We start from the raw sequence: 16,630 nt of genomic DNA on the forward strand, positions 1-16,630 counted from the left end.
GATAACATCTGTAAGATAGAAAAGAGCCTGTAAATAGGGTGAAGGCTCATAATTGCATCTGTTGACATATCTCTACAGCATCGCGGGTTTAATCTTTAATTTGTCTCTTGTTAGTCATTAAAGATATAACAAAGGAATAGTGTTTAATTAGAACAAGTGAATATCTGAAAATTAAATTAGTCCCCAATGCTGCCATCTCATACTGTTAAAAATGATCTTGGGAAGAAAATAAATGTAAATACCCAGGCTTTTCAATGCGGGGAGGTCATAAGTATCATTACAATGTGTGTTTAACAGAATAAAGCATGGGTGGTGAATGGCAGCCCTGCCTCTTTCTTTCCCCTCATTTTAACTCACTGTTGGAGGTAAGAGGGATGACATCAAGAGAAAAAGAGTGGAGAGAGAGAGAGCCAAGGGAAGAGAGACAGAGAGAGCAGGTCGACTCGTTCATCAATAACCACAAGGTCAGACAGGCAGTGCCGGGCTGAGTGGGCCCTGTTAGGAAGCAGCAGCTGAGGATTTGTAGAGCTTGTAAAGGCTTAAAGCAATACCGCTCCGCCTTCTTTGTGCCACTAGCCAGGCCTTTGAAGGGCCAGGGAGACACCTGCTGGTGGTTGAGGGGCACGATGGTCCAGGGCCATCCCTCGCCAAGGATCAGCTCACTATCAGCTGGCACAGAGAGGGGACTGAGGGGAGTGTTATAGAAGCAAACACCAGATGGATGTAGCTAAAGAAAGTCAGTGCATGAACATATATCATTGCCTATGTGTGATGCTTTTTCTCTTGTGTGACATTGAGGATGTCTTCATTGAAAAAAATGTTTATTTGTATATGCTAGTACTGGTGGTGTGAATGCATTTTGAATTCATGTATTCAATGTATTTTAATCTTTTTACCCAGAAAGTCGCTTGAAATCAGGATATTTGTTATTAGAGAACTAATATATTGACTCAGGTTTGTTAAGTCCTGCTCCCAAATGCCTTCAAATTACCACATTTACACCCCAAACTCCTGCCAAGTCATAAAGGTGTTAGATAGTTAAATAGTGAGCCCAGACCTCCCTCAAGTCTCAAATGTCTGTCTATGTGACTTTGAAAATGCCAACAAACAAATACTTTCCATCTGCAAAGCGAGTCGGAATGGAAGAACTCTCTTTTTTTATGAGCTTTCTAATTTATGGAGAGGAATGCACCAGTGTGCCATTCTCTCCTCTCAAGTACAGGCATGAGCAGCTCCAATAGGTAGCATAAAAGCTCTTTAGCTGACTAGTGGAGTAGATTACTGGCCCTACTGTTAAATCCAGCTAGAGACCCCTAAGTGAGCATTATCAGTATGGTGCAGCATGCTACCTCCTCTCTCTCTCCCTTTTTCTCTCTCTCCCTCATCTCACCGGTACTTTGTGCAGTGAAATTTCTCAGTGTGTGATGGTAATGGAGAAAGATGGCGTGGGGGTGGGAGGGGTCTGAGTGATGGGGGCAAGTGTTTGAGTGAGAGATGATGCGCCGCAGGAAGAGATGTCCCTGCAGTAGCAAGAAGGCAAGACTGAGACAGGATGAGATAAAGGAAGAGTTAAGGGGGAGAAGATGGAGGGATACGCTGTCCACCACCACCCATATATGTGCTTGTTAATTCACTCCCCCCTCCACTTGAATCTGCAGGTCACTATGAGTTATAGTCGACACCATGAGTGTCATATTTATTTGATGTTGAATGCAACATTAAATCAGACCCCCAAGGGCAAAATTGATAACCTTTAATGTAGCTTGTAATACTTTTTAACTTGTGATAATGTTATGTAGCATGTCAGATCCCAGCGCCATTGTTTGCCTTCCGTGAAAAATTATTTCTCTGGAAAAAAAGATAAAGAGAAGAAGAGGTTTTCCATAAGCTGCTACTCCAAAATCAATAGTGCGCTGTAAGGCGTTTTGTTAGAGGAACTCTTATGTAGCTGGAGAGCGGTGGGAGGAGGAGGGAGAAATGAAATGTAGAGCATGTCTGGGCCTAGAGTACAGATAATTGTTAACCAAAGATTACATAATGGCTAAGTAATGTAAACAGAGAACCACATGCCAAGTTAATGTTCTCACAGGCCAGGATGGAAGGGTTTCATGCAGTTTTCTGAGGCGGGCTCTGTCTCTCCACCTCTGTTCATTTTCGCCTCGCGGTGTTTTAAACATGGTCAGACATCGTCTCTAAGCCATCCAGTGTGTCCTCTCTGAAGGTGTATGGCAGTGTTCGGGGGCAACTGCGAGGGCTTGTTAAGGGTGTCAAGGAGCTGAGAGGAATGTCATCCTTTGGGCTCTCTGAGGTGCTTGTCACCTGCCAAATCAATATCTCCCTGCTCAGTTCACACAGCACCACACACTCACAAACACAGATGTACACACTAAACTGCAATATCCTGGTGGTGATGGGATTGGCAGCTTCCCTGGGAAGAGGCGAGCTTTAACTCGTGTCTGTGTTTCTGTTGCAGAACGCTCCAGTTTAATGGCTGGCAGGTAGAGGCCGAAGAGGGACAATCAACATGAACTCGATTCCGTCGATGGACAGACACATACAGCAGACAAATGACCGTCTGCAGTGTATCAAACAGGTGAGTGTTGTGTCAGCTGTCCGAGACAATATGCCATATTGGTGTAAGTAGAAGTATAATGCAGTAGTCAGACTCAGCTCTACCTGTAACATGCACAATATACTGCTTACAAACTAATGTAAAAATAGAATTACTTTTAATTTAATAAGTTGATACTTAATTGCAGCACTTTATTTTTGTACTGTGTAAAAATACACTGTGGTATTGCTACTTTTACTTAATTTCAGTCAGCCGCAGGTTGAATTGTTGTGTAAAACAAAGATTATGTACAGCGTTGATATTTGGCATTAGGGCTCTGACCTCGTCTGACCTAACCTAGAATCAGAGGCTACAGGGGGATGCTTGGTGGAGATGGGGCTTTTGTCAGTGTAGTGTCAGGTGAGGGGAGTGGCAGCAGGAATGGCAGCAAAAGAATGAAGGCGTACGTACAATGCCATGATGGTGCGTTGGATATTACTTCTTCCACATTTTGGTACAGATGTGATGCATGTTAACAACCACTGGCAATTCTAATCCGTATGAATCCGGTTTGGATGATTTCATCTTTTAAATTGAGTTTAAGTGTTAGTTTATAACCCTTCAAACTGAGGACCTTTCCAACTATCTCACTGAAAACAAGAAACATGGCCAGGAAGCTGAAACAGGTTTTCTTAGTTACAAGTTGACATTTCAGGGATATGGATTTTCCACCAGTGCAATTTATATGGACAGATGTTTAATTGTCATATTTGTGGGACTTCTGGGGATGTTTGGCTAGTAGGAAAGTAGGAAGCTTACACCCCCTTTTCTAAGTTTTTGCCTGTACACACACTCGCAGCATGGCCAGAATGCACCCTAGTTTTCCTGTTTGGCCACAGTAAAGTGACTAATCTGTTCACTCTTACTATCAGGACTGTGGTGTGACTCAGGTTACTGACTGGGGTCAAAGAGCGGAGGCTCCCCTCCTTCCCCCATCATCACCCTTCTTTCTTCCTCCACCAGTGCTGACTCCCAGCAAGTCCTTTTGTTCTCATCTCCACACCGTTTACTGCGGGAAGAATCTCTGGCAGAATTAACAGACATACTTGCGTAACCCCAGGCTACAGGGCTCCCTCCCTTTGATCTCTTTTCTTAACTGACGGCCCATTTTGTTCATGGGCTCCGTGCTGAGGTCCACCTCCTGAAAAGTACATCAGAGAGCCTTTGGGACAATGTATGGGCCTTGCACTTAAACACAATTGTGGACAAGGCAAATTGTTTTACCCTCGGCAGGGACTTCCCAGCCATTACAGAGAAAGAGACAAGGTGAGGCAGATAGCAAGACAGGGCGAGTGTTTAGGGAGCAAACAGAGGGAAGCCCCTATGTGTTGAGACAAGCTTTGATGTCCTTGAGTAATAAAGTAGAGAGAGGTAAACACTCAAGCAGTCTGCAGTCTGGTTACCTCCTTCACAGCAGGATATTAAATATTCAATGTCCCCTCCTTTAGTTGTATGGGAGGTGAAATTGGATTCTATTAATGCACTGTATTCCTAATAGCTAATGAATTATTCTGTAAAGGAACAGAACAGGAAAAGGGATTTGAATCCATCTAACACAAAAGTGTAAACAATTCAAATGCTGCGGGGTTAAATGTATTAATCCCCGCAAGGCAAAAATTTAAACAAACACATCCCAATGTTAGCGGCCGGGGAAGCAGCACATGGGTAAACATGCCAATTAGAGAGATCCATGGCATACAAGGAGGCCTCCAGTCCATCTAATAAATGGTTAAGCGCCGGGTCATTTCAAACCAACCAGTAAGAGCCAGCACCATGCTAATAGAGGCAGCTTTGTGCCGCAGACAATCAGGGTTTGGAAGACCCGCATAATAAATACCATTTATGTCCTGCCAATTAGACTAGCAGTGAGCCCATTCAGCCGGCCGTCCATTCTCCTCCCTGCACACAAAGATGATCATCAGGGGAGATCAGAACAATTAACTCACTATCTTCTCCCCCTGCTCCCCATTGTCCAATATCCAAGCCATTAAAATAATTAAGAAAATATTGTAAACCAATCCAGCTGTTTGCTTTAATTGAAAGTGTGCACATGCTGAAATTTGGCATCTCGAAGGCAGTACAGACGTGGAGCAGGAATATAAATGAAGCCTCCTTCATTGTGTTGTTGTTTTCTGGAAGATGTGACATGTCTGTCTGAATACTCCCAGCCAGAGCAGCGGACAGGGGAACAAATTGATTTTGTTGCTCAAATGATAAATTACTGCTGAGCATGATGATAAAGTAGAGGAAATTGGAATCTGTCAGCCTGATTGAATCACGGGTTGAAAGTTAAATCAGAAATCATTACGGTGGTAATTTTTAAATTACCGTCCTGTTGTGAAATTGCAATAATGTGATTTATAAACAATAACTTAACCAAACTGTTCATAAACTATGAAAACAGGGTTATTTTTTCACCTCGATACAATTGTTTTGATATCTAAAATCTGCAAATGTGTTGTCTAGTTTACTTCTGCATTGTTTGACATTAGTGTTAAGAAAGTAGGTGAATACTTACTACTAGATAAACAGTGGTGGTTAATGACGGAGGAATTGCAATAGCCAGTTTTCACTAATTTTGGACATTTCAAAGCTTAATTGATCAATCAAAAAAAGGATCAGCAGATGAATCAATACTGAAATATTTGTTGCCCCGACTTTTTACTTAATATGGAAAAGGTAAACAACACAGATAGTGTTTGTTTTCTTATGTGTGCAGGTGGCGCTAAATACCTCAAGGGAACAACTTTTAACAGCAAAATAAATATATTCACTTGTTTAACCTCCAAACAGACGAGGATGTTTTAAAAAAGATACATAAAAACAGTTATCTGATTTCACCGCCAAACACAGGTTCTCACTGGCAGTTTGTTTTCCTCTCGCGTCCTCAAATTGCACACTTTGGGGAACATGGGCTCCGTGATACTGCTGGTATCTATTTCAGAAAGCGTATTTTTTGCCTCACTGTGGGGAAGCCAGTTTGCTGTCAGACTCTCCACTCAGTGATTCGTACAGGGGTTTGGCGGAAACTATGAACTCTCCTCTCGCGGCAGGAGCACTTCCTCAAACTGTAAGCGTCAATAAATCAAAATAATCTGGAAGACAACCCTCTCTGTACTGCTGCTGCACTGGCTATTTCTGTCTGTGACTGTGTTCTTTCCAGGGTTAATTGTCTCTATTAATATGTTTTCAGTGCTCTGGGGCATCGCTTAATAACAACAGCAGCATAACCAAAAGCTGTGATTTTGAAAAGTCTTTGCCAGTTTGTGTGCGCTGTCACATTCAGTTTAGCTGCAGATGTGCAGATCATATTGTTTCCAGACGTGACTACAGAGGATGATTGTATCTGAAGAAAGCTGTATTCTCAGGACACTGCGAGTCCTGTACGTCTTTGTTTCCCTCGAACTGAGCAGAGCTTTTACTGGAGTGTAAATGTTGGAGGATCATTCTCACCCAGGGGACGAGGATAGGGGGGAGTGAGGGGTCTCTTGGCCACTAGTTTAGGTTTGATTGGTGGGTTTTGGCCGGAGTAGGGGGAACATCTGTGGTGTGGCATTGCCAAGCTCTCCATGTGACAGCCACACTGGTGGGACCAATTGTTCTGAGTGCAAAGAACAGTAATCACTTCAAGCCCGAGTGTTGGTGGTGTGTTTTTTTCTCCTCCCCTCTACATATTCTCTCTCCTCCCCCTTTCCATCCTTGGTGCGCTGATTGCGTGTGTTGTCTAGCTTCCAGACTCATCTAAATTTAGCATCTGTGGATGTGTGTTTCTCCAGGAGACTTTATCCACTAGTAGAATTGACATACTCAGCAACCCCACTACGTCTCGTCCTAGTCTCCCAAAACAAAGACACGTAGGTAGAGTGGGGAACAGTCTTGGACAGAACATAAAACAAACAAGACTGGTTTCATCCGGCCCCTTATCAAACGCCAGCTTTGTAAATTGATATGAAAGCTGCCTTATCAAATCCTGACCTCTGCTGCCCCCTAAAGAACAAACGAGCAAAAAGCACTGCGATGTAGTGACTTTACTGCTGTCACTTCCTCTTCTTCTTTTCTCACTGACAGTGAAATCAAAGCACACAGACTTGTTAAGAAGGCAGCCATTCACTTTAAGCTAACAAACCTCTGTATTTACCTTTGATGCCATGGAGTGGGAGTCCATTTGTTTCTGGTTTGTACAAGTGCACTGCAAAGGCTTGTGCGCATTATCTCTCCAAAGGTAAAAGATTAGTGCCAAGTGGAGGTGGTGTGTCTGCTCTTCTATGTATAAAGTGAGTCATATTAAGGTTTCAAAGCTTTCAGAGAAGAATGACTGATAGGGAGTCCAGTTGGGCGACCCAGAGTGTACCATTTTTGCAGTTTATTTTGCTGCTACACAGCAAGACAGACAACAGGGTTAGTGAGTGGGCTGCTGGCTCCAGTTGGGGAATGAATGCCATAAAGGGGTACCTGTAGGTCAAGGAGTCTGTTGTCAGATAAAGTCACAGTACAGCTCAGGGCCGGCTGGTGAAATAAGGGCTTCCTCGGCTATGCATGCAGCCATACAGGGAGATTTATTGCACTCAATGGCAAGGCAGTGCTACAGAAACCTGGGGAGAGTGAAGCAGCAGCATGACTCTAATGGGCATATACCCCTGTAGCCCTGTGCATTAATACTTTAAACCTACAACACAAGTGATCTAAAGTGTAATAAGATCAATTTTGGGAAATGTGGTCGTAAAAATGCTGCCAATGTGAGTGCTTTTAATTATTCATTATGTTTATGGCGTGGCCCCTGTTGTGACAAGGGAATTTCTCTCTCACAATCCATCCGTCAATTTTCCATCTTTTATCCAAGATTCAGGGAGGCAGCAAACTAAGTCCAATCATATCCTCCACATATCTTCTGATGTAGATATAGAAGTAATTTAGTTTATTTTTAAAAGTACTTGTACAAACCTTTTATTAAAGGAAACCGAATGTTTGGAGATGAGCAAATAGTTTATAGTTTATGTCGATTAGTATTAGTGTTTAATACCTAATGACTAAATTGCCAATGCACAACTTTTAATAAAGCAGACCAGGACTAATATGTATTCAGTATTTATCCACTGCCTTAACATCTTGATATAGTATATTGATCCATTTTACTCACCAATAAATTAATAAATGGGTAACTTGATATAAAAAAAAAATCTCTATTCTGCTTTGTAGTGATCCTTGAATGTCCTTGGACTCTAACTTATTCCCCTATCTTTCCCTTTTTTCCCCTCCAGCACTTACAAAATCCAGCAAATTTCCAAACAGCAGCAACCGAGTTGCTGGACTGGTGTGGTGACCCCCGAGCCTTCCAGCGCCCCTTCGAGCAAAGCCTGATGGGATGCCTAACGGTAAGTCGCCACTCATGACCTGGTTTTGCAGTCTCATACTCGGAGGTTCAAGGACAATGAAAAGGCAGCTAAAACAAATGCTGCATTGGCTCTTTCCATATCTCCCTCAGGGTTACGAGGGAACTAATGTTTAGCTGCCTGATCTTCACTGAGGTCACTGAAAAATAAAAAGTATTTCATCTTGTAGAAACTACTGAGATTCAGTCACCTTTCAGTGACTTCAGTTACAGTTTGTGCTGTGGCTCATGAGATCGGCACACTGGAACACGAAAAGGAAAGCAATAACGTCCTCAATCCACAAAGCAATCAGTGCTTATCAGAGAATACAGTTACAAAGCCCTTAATTCCCTTACTTCAATGTCTAGGGGCTTTTGATTAATTCAATAATTGGTATCCCACGGCATTTGGGAAAAATACTTGACTGTTTTGAGACGTATACTGTAAACGCATACGTTACGCATTGGCCAAAATGCATCAGAGTAATCACAATCTTACACTAAACTGTCGAAAGATGTAAATATTCACTTGTTGCCTAAATAATCCTTTACTCTTTCTCATGTTTAATGTACATTTAAAGGGAATACTCCACCAAAAATCTCATAGGTGTCTCATTTACCCTCTGAAGCCCTAAAACAGGGGTGTCAAACTCAATTGAGTCAATAAGAGCCAGACTGAAAAAATGAGAATCACATCAAGGGCCAGACATATAAGGTTTATCGACATGCTTTTATTTAAGAGAAAAAGTCCAATATCTTTGGCTGTATTGTTGCATTTCTCATAGAGCTTTCTCACTTACAGTTACAAAACCCCCCAAAAAAGTCAGAACAAAGTTCCTTAGCAATCGTAGAATTTAGCAAATCAAGCAAAACAATAATAATGTTTTTTACAACAACCTGTTTCATAGCCTGAATATGCAAACTCTCTCTCTCTCTCTGTTTTCTGATGCCTTTTTTGAAGCTTTTGACTCTTAAGTGTCAACGTCGACAAATCTGCCACGTATTTACAGTTTAAAAAGTTTCCTGTCTTTCTGGTTTGGTGCACAACTATTTATTGTAAACCTTAATTTTTATGCGGGCCGGTTCAAAGTTTGCAACCCTAAAAGGTGGCACTGAAATGTTTGCAGTTTTCTCTATGAAGGACAGTATCTTGGAATTACAGCAGTTACAATGGATTCCAAAACAAAATGTCCATAGAAACTTCTCAAACCATTCCTAATTACAGTAAGTACTTCAAACCTACAGGAGGTAGGTTTCATAGCTGTCCTATCCATTAAAGGCGAAAATGCCCAAAAAATAATCAAAAAATAAACTCTTCTGAATTATACTGTGTCAATGCAGACAGGAGAGTTACCAAATGAAGAGATGGGCTGTCTGTCTTCTGGAAAGTTTGGGCCAAGAGCCAGAACAGACAGTAAGGAAGAACAATGGATGGACTGCGGATGTGTCACTCACCTGTCACCTTGGGCCATTCTGTGCTTTAACTTGCTCATTTCCATACCGCCTCCAGCAGTAGATAAGAGATACATATAGCTCCTGTTGGATGCAATTTGTAACCCCGCCGAGCCAGCGTGGCTACAGCGAGCGAAGGAACCCGAGAGATTTGTACTTGAGCACCACAGTGAAACTGCTCTGACACATCCCTCCATTTAAGTGATTGTGTTACTGCTTTAATGTGCTGCAGCAGGTGCCTTTTCCTCCATTTCGCCAATTCAATTTGTTTCCTGCCGTGAAAATCTCAAGGCTTTTCCTTTTAGTTTATGGGTTGTATAGACCTTAGCGTGAACCACACTGCGAGGGAGCACAGACAGTCTGATGTGATTGTGAAATTACTCAGACTGTAATGGTAAACACTTCACCCTGTTGCCTGCATTTTTTGTATCTCACTGCTGCCTCAGTGTTGGCATGTGGCGATGTCAGACAGGTGGCTACACCGCAAAAACAAAAACATCTTCTACAAACAGCTAAATATTGTCATTGAGGCATATTTGCTATGTACCGTACAGTCTGCCAATGGGGTAAGCAAAAAATAACTTTTTTTAGAAAATACCCGAAAGATCAGGCCACTATTAAACATATCCAACCTTAAAAACATTTCAAGGAAAAGGTTGCTTAAAAAACAAGATTATTTATCTTTGAAATCATCCTAATGTGGAAGACAATCCACCACCAACACTCCACTGACTGTACAATTTAAGTGCTGAAATTAGAACTACTTGTTGTAACTTCTTACACTAAAATTACCATTTAGCAAATTGTCCCTCACAAGCTTAGACTCTAATTAGACAGCCTATACTCGTATATCTTCTTCTTAATGGAGGATTCCTATAAATAAAGGCCAGATATGCATACTCTGTTTTGGTGTCACATCAAGACTATACTTACAGGAGATAATGATATGGTGCAGGGAGCAGTGTTCAGCTGTGCTACCTCAGGGCTTGTCTTGAACTTCGGATCGAGGCTATGAAAACCAGGCAGGGAGAAGAATCTCTAGTCTCTAGTGAGGCATGTTGGTCCACACAGGCCTTAGTATGTCCTAAAGGTCTTAACGTCTTGAGCGGGTCTCTTTGAGCTGATAATGGCAATGGTAAATCAAAGCAACATGTGCCACATAAGGGTGATTTACATTACCTCCTGTGGCATGTGGATGTTTCTCTTAATGTTTCCTCTCAGTAGGCATCGCAGCACCGGAGGCCACATTTCGCCCACTGACTCATATGGAACTGATAAACTTGTAGTGACTTTATCCTTTAAGTTGAACTGGAGGATGCTGCCAAACTTTATTCTTCTGTGACAGCCAGAATCTGGGAAAATGTCGAGACAAAATATCCCTTTTGATAAATGAATAGTCCTTTGATGAGTTTAAACTGCTCCCATTTCGGAGCAGTATAATCACTTCAGTCATGAGATTATGTTTCCATTCCTGTTTATTTGTCTTTTGTATTAATTCTTGTTAGTTAGCAGGATATCTCCAAAACTTTTATTAAATTAAATATGATGGCATTTTGTTAATATTCTTTCATCAACTTCTGCATTCGAATGAACCAATTTATATTCTACAATGGTCTGTCACTTTTTAAGATTAAACATTTAAAACATTTTCTGTTCTGAAAATAAAATAATACAGCCTTGGAACTAGGTTTGCACTTTCTGAGCACTTTCTACTTGTCTCTTCTGTAAAGCTGAGAATAGAATAGAATAGGAGGATAAAAAATATCAATTGAGTTACTAAACGCTCCAAAAACGTAAATGTTTTTTCTGTTGGTTCATTTATCCACAAATCAAAAATGCATTCATTGACGTCTTATCTTTATTGTTGACCTATATGTGGCCTTACAGTATGATACAGTATTTATGTGATGTCAGATGTGTGAGTTTTTCCCAAGAAATAACAGAAATAAATACAGTATCTGTCTTTAAGAAAATGCTTTATCTTAAGTCCCTGTATCGTTTAGTTATTTCCTCAGTAGGAATGAACCTCACACAATAATGGAATAGAATATGTGACATTATCCTGACTGAGTGCTGCATGCTGTCGTTGTGTTCAGGTGGTCAGCCGCGTAGCAGCACAGCAGGGCTACGACTTGGACCTGGGCTACCGGCTCCTGGCCGTGTGCGCTGCCAACAGGGACAAGTTCACTCCAAAATCAGCAGGTAAGACCAGAGTTTTCTCAACCGCCGTCTCAGGCCATCTGGACATGCTGGCCTGTTTGAGCTCAAAGTTCCTGCCTGCATTCTTGGCAGCGTTTCATGATACCCACCCATTTCTACTAGACTGTTTAAGATCCAGATACTCCAGAAAAGCACTCTTAACCTAATTGTGTTGGACAACATTTCAAGTATTTAAGTTGATTATCGGAATCTTGCAAAGACTAAAAGAAAAATGGCTCTCTGCTTAATACAGTAAATAGTCCAACCATCTTTTTCTTTTGTTTTCCACAAAAATAGTAACACAAAATACATTTTCCTTTGCCCTCTAATATCTGCATAAACTTTGACTTCTTCATTTTGGATCTCACTTCCAAACTTGTTCACAACATGGAGAACTACAGCTACAGTTTCTTCTCTGGAGATTTAAGAAAAGTGCGTACAGTAGAAAACGCCATTTCTCAGACGCGACAAAAAAACGACTTTATCAGTGACAATGAGTTCCTGTTTTCACAAAGCACCGTCCTCTTGATACAATGATGGATTATTGGGACAGATGTATACTGCTAAATGTTGTTATCAAGCTGGCGAAAAAGCATGCTGAAGCAGGACGGGAATGAAGATGTATCGGCTGTCAGCAGCTCGGAAGATAACAGGAATATTTTGTGCTCCTTTACACTTTGATTTGTGGGTTCCACCTGTCTTGGGTTATGAGGAAAGTGGGGTTGTGCAGTTGCTTCTGTGTGCTCGGTCTCTCCACTGAGCCATCTTAAGTCTACTAGGACATGAAAGTCAGAGCCACATATTGTTTGAATTTTCACTTGTGTTTGGCTTTTCTGATTTACGGCGTCCATGGTTTTATATGTGGTAATATGAGGCTTCAAATCACGCAATGTCACTCTTATTCACTCTTATGTCAGCCACGAGAGGGGAATCATTTTCTGCCTGCAATTAACTTATACTGCCAAATGTTGTAATTCTACTTAATGCTAAATCAAATCTCAGGCCCTACTTTATGGGCTTAGATAAGACTGCCAATTGATTCACTGTCTGAATAATTCCCTGCAACAGTAGTCATTTGGAAACCAGCAAGTACTCCAGTCTAGGCAGCATCCCAAAGTGCATTTCATGGACAATTATATACCTGTATGCATGAATATTTTGAGAGGCCTGTAGAAAGAGAGAGAAAGAGAGTCAATGGAAACTACTAAAGAGGCATTCTCCTACAAAGCTCTTTAGAGTGGAGGCCTCAGTCGAGGAGGTTGTTAAAGCGGAGAGAAAGCCCTCTCTGGCAGCCAAGGGAGAAGGCTCTTAAACGACCCTCCCACAGGGCCCCAGGGGCTGGACCCACTCCCCAATGTCCTGCGGGGGCCGTTGCCAAGTGACGGGGGAAGGGAGTGAGTCACATGAAGGGGCCAGGATGGCGGCAGCAGGTCAGCCATCCAACAGGAGATACAGAGGAGTTAGTGTCTGCCGTTCACTGAGGAACAAATCTGAGAAGCTAGATCAAGTCTGTGTAGACTGTAGAGGACATAACATGAGGTGAATTTTATGTTTAATTGAATACAGCGTCCTGTGCGTAATGTTCTTGTACATTCTTGCAATTATTTGTTTAGCTAAATCTGACACTTTTCCTGGATGTGATACAATTTATTTTAGATTATTTATTTTTTTTCATTAATACGACAGTCTGCCATTTGTTGCATAACAAGCTTTTTGTTGTTGTTCTGGATACAGACAGCTTGAAACTGTTCCACCTTATGTTTGTTGCTTATCTCTGCTCACAAAGGGGCTTGTGTAACCTAAAGCCTGGGAGTTTCCTCAAAATGAATAAGCAGAAAAAAGTGTGCAGGGAGCATTTGAAGCCAAATCTTTACTCTCATAACCACTGGCCTGCGCAGTCAAATCTTGTAATCTGCTCTGAAAATCTATGTTCAAAGTGGACAGGAGGGGGCAAGATCTCTGGTAGTTACGAGCGGGGCTATCTGCCACAGAGGATGTTGGGTCAATAGATGAGCACTAATAAGTAAATCAGATTTGGTGTCCCGTTTTAACCAGGCCTACCTTGTCTTGGCTCTGACATGCAGCGTGGTTGAGCTATTACATTGCTGTTATGTCATCTAAATTCCTCTCCAGAACATGGGAGAAAATTGAGGGGGAAATTGCACTGAGGGGAGGGCAGAGCTGATTTCAACAGTAGGAAATCAATGTTCACAGTAAACTTACAGCTGAAACAGGTTGTAGCTTTGACAAATGCATTCATCATGTAATGCCTCCCACAGTTTAAGACGTTAGGTTGTTAATTTCCTTTGTAAGAAAAAAAGCTTAGAAGGGCAAAAAGTAGACCTTGATCCTAATAACACCAACAACATGTATCTTCTTGCCTGAGGAAAACTTCATTATCACCTCCTATTGATTTTATAAGTCAGCATATGTACCTGAATTATAGCAAAGTGAGCAGTTTAGAGGTTTAGATGTTGACTCTACACAAAGTGTGGTTTAGTGAAATGTACTCTTTAATAGATGTACTCAGGGGGATTGGCCAGTTGTAGTCCTTTTGCCTTTTTGCAAGCGGCCCACAATGCTGGGGGAGGGGCATCTGTCTGCTCATAGTGACCTCTTTGTGATTGAGATTAGCCTGCTCTATTAATCTGTGATTACTTGGACTGTTTTACCGCAGGGCGAAGCATTGCACGTGGGGCGAGTGGCAACATCAAAGCAGGGAGATCACTCGCTCGGTGTGGATAAACTCATCAAGGCCTCCCCTCTCTCTCTCTCTCTCTCTCTCTCTCTCTCTCTCTCTCTCTCTCTCTCTCTCCATCACAGGGTACATTACAAGCCCTCTTAGGCCTCTTTCATTAGTATCACACCCCTCCTGCAGGATGGTTCAGTCTGGTTCGAGAGCGTTTACAAAACGCTTAATCACGAATTTTCCTCCAAGAGGGTCAGCGTGGCACATTCCCAATCGTTTGCGCCTCAGCAAGCTCTTGGAATTCCTCAGCTTTAAAGGAGTGAAAGGAGGCACCAACTAAAAAGAGAGGGGGAGCAGTTCATTCTCTCATGTAACAAACGCCTGGTAAATCAGCTATTCAACAGATAATTAGTTTGGCTCTGTCAGGCTGGTTTGTCTCTACACTCATTTCACACCTTGCAGGGCTGTTTTCAAGTTTGATCAAAAGACATCGTGGGTTTTAGTTAACAGTGTCAGCATGACAAAAAAAACAACATCTCAGCAAACAAGTTTTTATAGTTCATTTCATCTTGTTTAGCTGGTTTGATTGATGGAGTTTCTACGGTGGGACTTCTGGTAGTGTAGGAGGGGATGCTGTGCATGTTTGTATATCAACCTTAGGCAGTGTGAGCAACTGCTTCATATTAATAGAAACCTCGAAATCTAGAATATCCATCATAACAGCCAAGTAAAGTCCACTTTCTATATGTGTAAAATCACAAGTTTGTCTTAAAATGTGTACAACATGCAGACGTGCCACAGGTGCTGTATGTATGTGCAGAGTAGACAAAGGTAGTAGGAACAGAATTACAATATTAAGTGGTTTAATATAAAGTACAAAACACATCAAATGAATTATAAGTGCATTACATCCTACACATCTAAGAGTTTTAGGCAAAGTATAAACATGTTTGAAGTGAAGACTAAATCGAAAGAGGAACATTATCTTCATGCTAGTAATCTTATTTCAAGATATAAACTTTTTTTTAAATGGAAATTCCAAAAACAGGAAAGATGCAGAAATTCTCACTGATTTCAAAGAAACACGGTAAAGATTAAACATTGAACATTTTTCAAGCTTTTTTACTTTATACTCGTGGTTGAATTCTTTAGTTTACTTGAGTCCAAATTTAACGTAAATTTCCTGTAAACTGTAGTTTGAAGTGCTGACTGTACGGCAGTGCTGAAGATGCGGAGGTCAGACGTGTTGTCATTGAGCTGTGGAAAAGTCTCTGATTGTACACACAATACGGAGGTCAGATACATACAGGCCATAAGGGCTGTAATTTCTCTTCCCAGAGCTTTCCACACCATTTCTTTTTTTTTTTTTTTATGACTTTCTGTCCGTCTGTCCACCCGGTGTGCTTCAACATATAGTTTAGCTGTGGCTTTTCCTAAATAGAGAATTACACATTGTTGGTGGCCCAGTTTGACTGTCAGCGGCAGTTGAGAAATAAACAACCTTTAGTAAATCAGATTTAAATGCACATTTAAGACTTTATTTTCCATGTATGGAAGCTTTATTTCAGATGGCGGTGAGGCAGTCATGGTTCCTCAAGTGGTGTCTGCTGTTATTTTAGTCCCAAGAACTGAAACCCAGTCTAAGGATAAGTGTTCACTCACCCCACCTACTGTATAAACACCTCATACATTATAATCATTAGAGGTCCTTACTGTTATTTACAAGATAAAGTCCACCACAAAAAGATTTTCTAAATCCGATGAGTTGATTCATTAATGCTTGATTTTATCTATCAAACATGGATTTATTTTCTAGATATGAGTTACTTTCTTAAACCTCTCGAACTCTTCTTAAATCTCCTTCTTAAATGTTCTTTAAATGTAGATATTTTGTACATTACACGTTACTTTATTCAAACCCAAGAGGCCTGAAGAATACAGTTAGATGGATTTGATAAAAGCTTGGCTGCACCAGTTTGTAAAGACGTTCCTCGTGTCAGAGGTTACGAGGTTAAAGGCTTATTATATACGATATGAGTGTCACGGAAGCTACAAATCTACACTGTGTCTACTTTGGACCATCAGTGTGTTTTACACTATATGATCACTGTATGTGAAGTCTTCCAGCCAGCTATGATGGCTGTGTTAACTTGAGGTAGGGGTTCAGGGCTGTAAGTCACCTGCTGTGCACTTAGCTGATAGTAAATACCACTAGAGCAAATACAGACGGGAGAGACCAGAGATAAGAGCTGTAGAGCTTGTCTGTCCTCTGTAGTTGTCGCAGTTATTATGTCTGTGGCAGCAGGAGGTG

General features: G+C 41.4%; 1 protein-coding gene across 3 annotated transcripts in view; it reads left to right on the top strand.

Annotated features, from left to right (window-relative positions):
- Positions 1–16,630, top strand: part of LOC144536204 (zinc finger MIZ domain-containing protein 1-like) — a 110,719-nt gene that overhangs the window by 70,035 nt on the left and 24,054 nt on the right. For all 3 annotated transcript variants that reach the window (XM_078279218.1, XM_078279219.1, XM_078279220.1), the window contains exons 3-5: positions 2,474–2,593; positions 7,870–7,983; positions 11,528–11,633. In XM_078279218.1, coding sequence (XP_078135344.1) covers positions 2,525–2,593; positions 7,870–7,983; positions 11,528–11,633 — 289 coding nt within the window. In that variant the 5' untranslated portion in view covers positions 2,474–2,524. The remainder of the gene's footprint in view (positions 1–2,473; positions 2,594–7,869; positions 7,984–11,527; positions 11,634–16,630) is intronic.

Source organism: Sander vitreus, chromosome 21 (genome assembly GCF_031162955.1).
Source record: "Sander vitreus isolate 19-12246 chromosome 21, sanVit1, whole genome shotgun sequence".
Taxonomy (NCBI): Eukaryota; Metazoa; Chordata; class Actinopteri; order Perciformes; family Percidae; genus Sander; species Sander vitreus.